The sequence below is a fragment of the Anarrhichthys ocellatus genome, unplaced genomic scaffold (assembly GCF_004355925.1).
Source record: "Anarrhichthys ocellatus isolate YVR2014 unplaced genomic scaffold, GSC_Weel_1.0 scaffold4, whole genome shotgun sequence".
NCBI lineage: Eukaryota > Metazoa > Chordata > Actinopteri > Perciformes > Anarhichadidae > Anarrhichthys > Anarrhichthys ocellatus.
This window is the reverse complement of record NW_022280034.1, coordinates 11572527-11581082: the sequence shown is the minus strand read 5'-3', so window position 1 is coordinate 11581082 and position 8556 is coordinate 11572527. Positions and strand designations below refer to the sequence as shown.

Genomic DNA, 8556 nt, shown 5'->3' with positions numbered 1-8556 from the left:
ATATATATATATATATATATATATGAATGTATGTTTTGTAGATAGTCTTCATCTGTAATGTATAGCTACAGGTGTGATATAAATATAGTTAAATAAAAAGGAGCTACAGTATTAGTAGTAAGAGGGAAAGTACATTACAGATAACATTCCTGTAAAACTGTACTTATGTACAGTACTTAACTAAATGTACTTGGTTGTCACTTTTTGTCATTCACCACATGTGTTTTGCATAAATCTATGATAGTCAGACATTAATATTTGTCTAATAGCTTCATTTAACCCATAGAATATCTCATATGAATTAACAGACGGACAGCTACGCGATACATTATACTGTACAAGTTGTCACGTTTCAAGTTCAAATTTACAAGCTTCAGTTTGAAATAGTCCATTGAAACGATGTCATTTCCAGTCAGTTGTAGTTTTAGATGGTGTTTAACTTTACAGCGAGATGATTCTAGTGTTTAGTCTGAACCTCACTGATATATCAGCTCAAAAACACCTTTCAGTTTAACACGACGTAATTCAACAGCATCACAAACTACAGACCACAAAATGAGCACAGAGTTGTTGAATCAGCATCTTGCTGAAGGGATTTCAACAAACACTGAATGTTGAAACAACCTACAGCTTCATTTTGGCCACTGTGAGTTTTGCTTTGTCATTGTGCGAGGACATCGGTGTGAATGGAAAATTACTTAATGGATGACTGTTACTTTTATTGCTGGCAATGGACGCTTGGTTGATGATAAACAGACTTTCCATCTGTTGCCAGACTGCATCATGCTCTCCACATTAAATCCTTTGAACACATTCTCTTACAGGTTTTGGCACAAATACCAAACGTGTTTTTGACCGTTCGTGGTTGCAAATTGCAAAAAAAGTTGCTATTTGGCAAAATACTTCAGGACAAAGTGTGACCCTTCAACCTCCCTATTGAAAACAGGAATTCATAAAGTTACAATGGTATCAGTGTCCTCACAGAACAATCTCAGGAAACTATTTGCTGTGAAGCATTTCGGCCGACTTCCTGCCTCTCTGTTTGTTGTGTAGTGTGCACTATGCAAGTTCAACATTTGTGTAGTATTTGTAAATATTTATGCACAGAAGGAACTAAAGAAGATAAGGTGTCGGGGGTGGCCCTTCTTTAAAAAGGCCAGCTCTTCCCCAAAATAACATCATATTTTTTTATTAGGCCCTTGAATTCTTGCACCTCAGACAAAGTAAAATGTCACCAAAATTGCTGATAAAAACTGTTTCCTACTAAATAACAGCAATTCGAAATAGCTCCATTTGGTGTCGTTGATGACTCTTCCATGGCTTTATGTTGGCACACAGGTCTCACAGGTGTTTTATCGCACACTCTCTGGAAGCTTATTGTTCTTTTCCTGCCATAGAGCAAACTGATGTGTTAAACAATCATGGGCGGATAAAAGTGCTGCCAACTCTCAATATTTAATGTTGCAGATATCCTTCACATGGATACGCTTTTGTTATATCTTGAAGAATTGTTTTTCTTTTTTACTTTCCATAGACCTTCATGTTTTGAGTCTAAAACTGTCAAATATGTTTCTTGTCTGGACTGATGTTGCAAATATGTTTAAAGATTAAATGTGAAGATAGTCGAGCAGGATTCCAGTTTGAATCCTGTTCAGGGCATCAAGACTTAGCCACGGTCACTTTACCCCCCCCCCCCCAAAAAAAGAAGATGCTTGTATATATTCTGTGTGTGTATGTGTGAATGTGTGTTTAAGTGTCCCGTCCTCTCTTACAGTGTGGGATAGTGCTGGGAACTCTCCTGTTGTTCTTCTGTTCGTGGATGACCCACAAGTCTTGCATGTTCCTGGTCAACACAGCGAGCAGCACCAAAAGAAGGACCTATGCAGGACTGGGTGAGTTTAAATAGCGTTGAATTAGGCTGTTTTTAGTATTTATTACTGACAGTTAGCAGTAGCAACGATGGCCGTCGTGACTCAGCAGACAGAACGTTAAACTTAATTTACAGAAAACCACGTCACAGCGATTCTTCCCCGGATGCTGCCATCTGTTTGTTCACACTGACGTCGCTCTCTTCTCTGCAGCGTTCCATGCTTACGGGAAACCAGGAAAGACTGTGGTGGAGTTGAGGCAAGTCTTAATTATTAATTCACTACACACATTGTGCCGTATTTGAAGTGTTTATTATGGCTTGATCTTCTACAGATAATTATCATAGGTGATAATCCAGGTCTTCTCTCTCTCTCTCCCTGTAGTATGATCGGTTTGATGTTGGGGACCTGTATTGCCTTCTATGTAGTGATAGCTGATCTGGGCTCCAATTTCTTCGCTCAGCTGTTGGGTTTACAGGTTTGAGATCATTATTTGCTCTATTCATCTCTTTAATCTTTGAACATACGTTTCTTATCCACTGTTCTGTTCCGACACTTTACTCCCAAGCAACCAAAACAGCAAACACCGGTTATAAATGTTGGAGTAATAGGATTCATTATTCACACTTTTCCTCTGAAAGGTGACCGGCATTTTCCGCGTGCTGCTGCTGATCGCCGTGTCCCTGTTCATCGTCCTCCCTCTGAGTCTGCAGAGGAACATGATGTCCTCCATCCAGTCCTTCTCCGCCATGGCTCTCATGTTCTACACCTTCTTCATGTTCACGGTGAGCCCACCGACACACAGACAGCTGCACTCCAACGCAATGCATCTGAGCAGACAGCAGTGTGCTTTCCTTAAGTACCAGAGCTACAACTAAGTACAACTAAGAGCTAGTTGTACGTATAAATACTATGAATGCATTTGTAACCTGCAACACAAACTATATAATTAACTTGAAACTCATTTGATTTTCAGAATATTGTTTGGACAAATGTTATTTCATTGTCTTCCATGTTTAATTCCTCCTTATTCGCTCCACTGCACAGAACGATGTCTTCTTCCTTACCGACATAATATTGTCTTGCTCCTCTTTTCTTTCTTTTTTTTTTTTTTTGTTTAAAGAGCAAAGTCACGCTAAATCACATCGGGCAGAAAACAATTGCTGCGCTGCTCTTAATTGGCTGGAGCTCAGTCTTTCCCCTGGGAGAGAGACACCACTTGGAACTGGCCGCTGGAGACATTTAAAGCACTGTAAGTGTGAAGTAAATGGAGGTCACATAGTCAACTCCACTAAATCACAAACCCTTGCAACTAAAGGGAATTATTTTTCTATATTTGCTCATTTGTTACCAGATATTAATGCGTCAAACGGATTTGATATACTTCAGACTGATTCTTCTTACCCTGGCATTGCTGTTTGTACAGCATGTCAAATTACTCTTATTTTTTTTGAAGGAAAGACTTTTATTCTGTTATCTGAAGTCGGCACAACATTCCTATTCGTACTTACCTTTCTGTCCCAGTCAATCAGCATTGTGTAGCAAGTTAATACTGACCGTAATGATTATTTGGACATTGGAAAAATTAGAAGATACGAGGTTGAGGACTATTTATTGTAAGTCACCTTTTTTTTTTGCCATTTCGCCTTTCCTCAACCCTTTGTTGGGTACGAAACATTTGAATCATGCTGCACTTCTGGCTACACTCTTACCAGTAATGTCCAAGCAGGAGACTGTTTATTATACACATAATAACAGTTTGTTTATTGTATAAAGCCATCAGTTTTCTGCCTCATGGGATTTGGCTCGTTTACTCTTTAAATGCACACACAGCGTTTGTGTGTGGTTCTGTTCTACTGACCCGTACTGCTGCTTCCACAGACTTCTCGCTGCTGTTCACAGTCTCTTCGCGTGACGTGACGCATAGCTCGATAACCTGGAGCAGTGGTGTGGTGTGTATGTCTGGCTTTAGATCCAGGCCATGGCCCAGTCCAGATCCCTAACCCTCTAACAGTGATGTATCTCCTTCCCTCCCTCCTTTCATCCTCCCCTTCGTTTTTTTTCCATCTCTGCCCATTTTGCACCCCTGTACTTCTTTCTCCTCCTTTTTTACCTCGTATCCTTCCGCTCTCCCTCACTCCCCTCGACCACCTCCTCTGCACCCTTTGTTTGCTCCCCTCTGTCCCCCCCTGCTGTTTCTGCTGCTGCTGCTGTAGATAGTGTTGTCGTCTCTGCGCTACGGCATTATCTCAGGCTCCTGGGTGGAGCGGGTTCACCTGTGGCGCTTCAAGGGCGTCATTCAGTGCCTGCCCATTATCGCCACAACCTTCTGCTGTCACCCGTAAGTAAACCAAGGAAACCACCCCCGCAATAACACCACCGTAAGGGCAGTTGGTGGGGGGGTTGGAGAGTGAAGGAAGTGAAGGGAGCCAGATGTCCCCCCACCTACCTACCTGAACCTTCCTTCCGCCCACTCCTCTCAGTCATCCCCATTTCTCACCTTTTAATTCGGGTTTGGTCTGAGCCATTTGAGCTCTCTGTGTGTGCGTGCGTGTGTGTGTGTTCTTGGTGGCAGTTGTAGTAAGGCAGAGAAGTGTAACATACTAAACTGGAAGTTTCATCTTCGCTGCCCTCCCACCACCGCCCCACACCCAGGATTAGCAGCCCGGGTGTGGGTGTGGGTGTGGGAGGCTGGAGGGGTATGGAGGGACTCTGCTGTCCTCTGGGACTTTGTCAGGTAATTAAAGGAGCGAGACGTAAGAAACGCATGCTGATCCAAAAAACCTGTGGGGCCTGTTTTTGTCTAGATGACCCGTTCATAAGCCTTTTTTCATTTTGATAACATTTATGATTTCACTTTGATTCATTACACATCACCTTCATTGCTCAACATTTCCAGCTATGACAGGTTTTATGTTCAGTATGGGGATTCTTGTCACGTCTCTATTTGTTGTTTCCCTTTCTTCATTTTCTCTGGTTTTTCTCTCCTCATTGATTACCTTCATTATCTGTCTGTGAGCCGCCAGCATGGGTGCAGCCCCCCCGCCCACCCCCACCCTCATCTTCCTCGTGCTCCCCTCCACCCCTCAACTTCATTTGGTTCGGGCTGTAACCCCCTCCCCCCTCCCCCCCCCCCCTCCTTCCCTTCAGGTGGTGCTGTCCTCGTTCAAACATGGGCTGCTCAGCGGCTGGTGGCTAGGGCAGGTCAATGTGGTGCGCTGGGAGGGTGTGTTTCGCTGTCTCCCCATCTGTGGGATGGCCTTCGCCTGTCAGTCGTAAGTACTCCTCCCGCCCCTCCACCCGCACAGGACCATGTAATGAAACTAATGTCAGACAATAAGTGGGGGGGAGGGGTATAGATGCTCAAATGGGGGCTTTTCCACTGTCTGACTCCTACAGAGGCACAGTGAGTTGAATCCTTCATAGCTGCATGTAGAAATTGAGCAAACATCCTAGTTAGTGCACTTGCATCATCGCTGTAAGCCAGGGTGTCGGGTGGAGAGGAGGTGGTTGTTGAGGAATTACTGGTCGTAAAGGGAGGCTGCTTATTATTGCTTATGTGCTTTTCACTGTCGGCTCATCAGTTTGGTGCTGCCCTTTTTACAAATAACCCGTCTCATGTGGAAAACGGGCTCGGTCTCGTCAAGTGACTTTACTACGTCACAACAGCTACAATGAGAATTTGAACTTTTAGACAAAAAAGGAAAACTTTGTCCATATTCCAATCAGATTTTCTGATCTAAAATTGTCAAAAACAAACACGTGGATGCTGACCTAAACAGTGAGGCAATTACTGTACATACATTAAGATCTTCTTTTCCTTTGCTGGACAGTCAGAGGGTTTTCACGCCGATCTTTGCATTAACTGTCCTCGCAGTGACTGCAGAGATCACACCACTTCATGTCACCTCTCACAGCTCACTCGGAGCTCCTCTGAGCCAGCGTACTCGTTTATGTCTCCATTTTCACTCATCTGCATGCTCTGTCACTGCCTCTTTTGTCCTGTCCTCTTTGCTTTAGCGCTTGCTGGCGAAGGCTAACGTGCGAAGGCCTAATGGGATCTGGGTGTACAAAGTCCCATCTCCGATTTGAATGCGGTGCTGGGGGGGAAGGATGGGTGCAGGGAGTGTTATTGTGGAAGTCATTAGGGGGCCAGATGTTTGGGTGGTAGCTGCTGTATGGGTTTGTTTGTGTGAGGGAGGGCGAGGTAAGCGGCGGGAATGGGTGACCGTTGCCTTGAGACTCAAATGAGACTTTAACTAATGTAATCGCACAAAGCCAACGTAACATTGCGCAAGGGAGGTGTGCGCATGTTAGAAGAAAGTGTGCACTTGTGTGTGTTTATGCATGTGTGTTTTGTGCACGAGCTGTGCCGAATGATATTTGGCAGCGTGGTTTCTTGGCCTGTGGTCGGGTCACGCAAAGCAAAGGGCTCCGTTAGGCGGCCGGCAGCTCGAGCCAAAACCACTAATCAACGCATTGGACCGCCGCCATCTTGCAGACACACACTGATGTATTCACAGGCTGATTAAACAGCTCTCAGCACATTGGGGTTTTTATTACGTTCATGAAACGCACTCACTTTCAGTTAAAACATTACTTAACATCACCATTACGGCGGGACCGGAGCCGGGCCCCGTTGGTTTTTTGGCCGCGCGTTTGAATGGATGAGGGGCCGTGAGCTCATAACAGGGACATAAGAAAAACATGTGCGGCGAAAAAAATGTCCCTCTGCGATGCTACTGTCCGCATGCTGTCAACTCCAAGTTAATGATATTATCTACAGCGCGCGCGCACACACACACACACACACACACACACACACACACACACACACACACCCTCCCAACACACATGCGTGGGCTTCCCCCACGCTCGCTTTGGAGACTTCCTCCGTTCATGTTTCCTCCATTTAAGGGCAGCGTTAATGCAAAAACACATTAGCCTCTGATTCAGGACTGTCGAGTGAACATTAGACGCTTTAGCTCAGCACTTAAAAAATGCCGTTTTTCTTTAGCCTCGGCTATGAGATTTACTGGTTTGCGGATTAAACAAGCATCAAGGAAAAAAAAGCACCACGGGACAGTGCTTGCTCATAAAACCAGGGTGTGCAAAAGAGAGAGAGACGGGCAAAGAGAGGATGAGAGAAAGATATGGTGTCTTGCTCTCTCTCTCTCATTTCTTCTCTCCGTTTCTTCCTTTCACACGTCTATGAGGGAGATGGAGAAAGAGAGGAGGTGAGCACAAAGAGTCTGCCGGCAGAGTTTATAATGCTCTAAAACCTGGCAGGCACTCGCTGTTATATATAACGCCTGTAAATTCACTGGTTAATGTGCCGATGGTTCCCCATCCACACCGCCACGCTCTCATGTAGCACAGAACCCAAACATGACAGAGGGAGACGCACACTTGTGCTTACAGATGGACCGACAGTCTCAGGTGTAACTTCGGCCAGCCTTAACATGCTGTCACACACACTCAAATGTAGACAAACACTTCCTACCTACTCCACCCCCCCCCCAACTGCCATGACATTACTTTCATCTACTGCAATTGAAAAGTTCTCAAGCATTAATTGTTAGTTAATTGATATTTCATCATATGAAAATTGTTGCATTAATGTGCATGTTGGATGTTCTCACCTTTGATATTGATGTGCTTAATATCCGGACTAATTACAAGCATCTAAGCTACATATGACTGGAGGGGTTTGGAGGCCCACTTTTGCAAGTAATAATCAACTAATCAATTGTCAAGTAACGGGACAAATGATCACTTAAGGGTGTAATTAATCTACTTGGTTAAACAATTGTTGGATGAATGCATGAAGGGAGTTGGTGTATGAAACAAAACATGAGCTAGAGAACAACAAACTATTCAATCTAAGTAAGTAAGAATAATATCATTTAAGTTGATCTTTTCCCCGTCAGGTTGGGAGTTGGCAAACATGTAACAGTCCTGTGACTGCTTTCCCTGACTCTCCCTGCTGAGGAGCAAAAGATAGATATAGAAGTTGTGTATCTGATAATCTGGACAGCACATGAATGCACCAGTGTGGTCTTTATGTCACGCAGCATGTGTTGTTGTCGGGCTGCTTTTCCTCTCACAGGCAGGTGCTGCCGACTTACGACAGCCTGGACGAGCCGTCCGTCAAACGCATGAGCACCATCTTCACCTCGAGCCTCAACGTGGTCACCGTCTTCTACATCACTGTGAGTGGGAGCACGCTCTCCATGCGCACGAGCCACCGCCATTTACACTGGCTACACTTTGCCTCAGGTGCCGTTAGCGTTCTACATCTTCATGTGTTCTACTTTTTGCTTTCCTCCCACCCCGTGTTTGGTTCCCTCCACCTCTCTGAACCAGGTGGGCTTCTTTGGCTACGTCAGTTTCACGGAGAACATTGCGGGCAACGTGCTGATGAACTTCCCGTCCAACCTGGTCACAGAGATGATTCGTGTGGGCTTTATGATGTCTGTGGCCGTAGGGTTCCCCATGATGATCCTGCCCTGTCGCCAGGCCATCAACACCATGCTTTTTGAGCAGCAGGTGATCTTGAATGCTACTGCTACTAATATATATATATATATATATATGTATATATGTGTATGTGTATGTATATATATGTATGTGTATGTATATATGTGTATGTGTATGTATATATATGTATGTGTATGTATATATATGT

The 8556-nt window shown here is 44.4% G+C and overlaps 1 protein-coding gene across 5 annotated transcripts in view; it reads left to right on the top strand.

The window, feature by feature from the left end:
• slc38a10 (solute carrier family 38 member 10) overlaps positions 1-8556 on the top strand; it is a 27923-nt gene that overhangs the window by 828 nt on the left and 18539 nt on the right. For 2 of the 5 annotated variants that reach the window (XM_031843544.1, XM_031843541.1), the window contains exons 3-9: positions 1775-1892; positions 2082-2127; positions 2253-2346; positions 2510-2653; positions 5019-5143; positions 7978-8080; positions 8235-8417. In XM_031843544.1, the coding sequence (XP_031699404.1) occupies positions 1775-1892; positions 2082-2127; positions 2253-2346; positions 2510-2653; positions 5019-5143; positions 7978-8080; positions 8235-8417 (813 nt within the window). Of the gene's footprint in view, positions 1-1774; positions 1893-2005; positions 2128-2252; positions 2347-2509; positions 2654-4084; positions 4210-5018; positions 5144-7977; positions 8081-8234; positions 8418-8556 lie in introns of those variants that run through there. The other 3 variants (XM_031843546.1, XM_031843542.1, XM_031843545.1) reach the window with 2 other exon arrangements.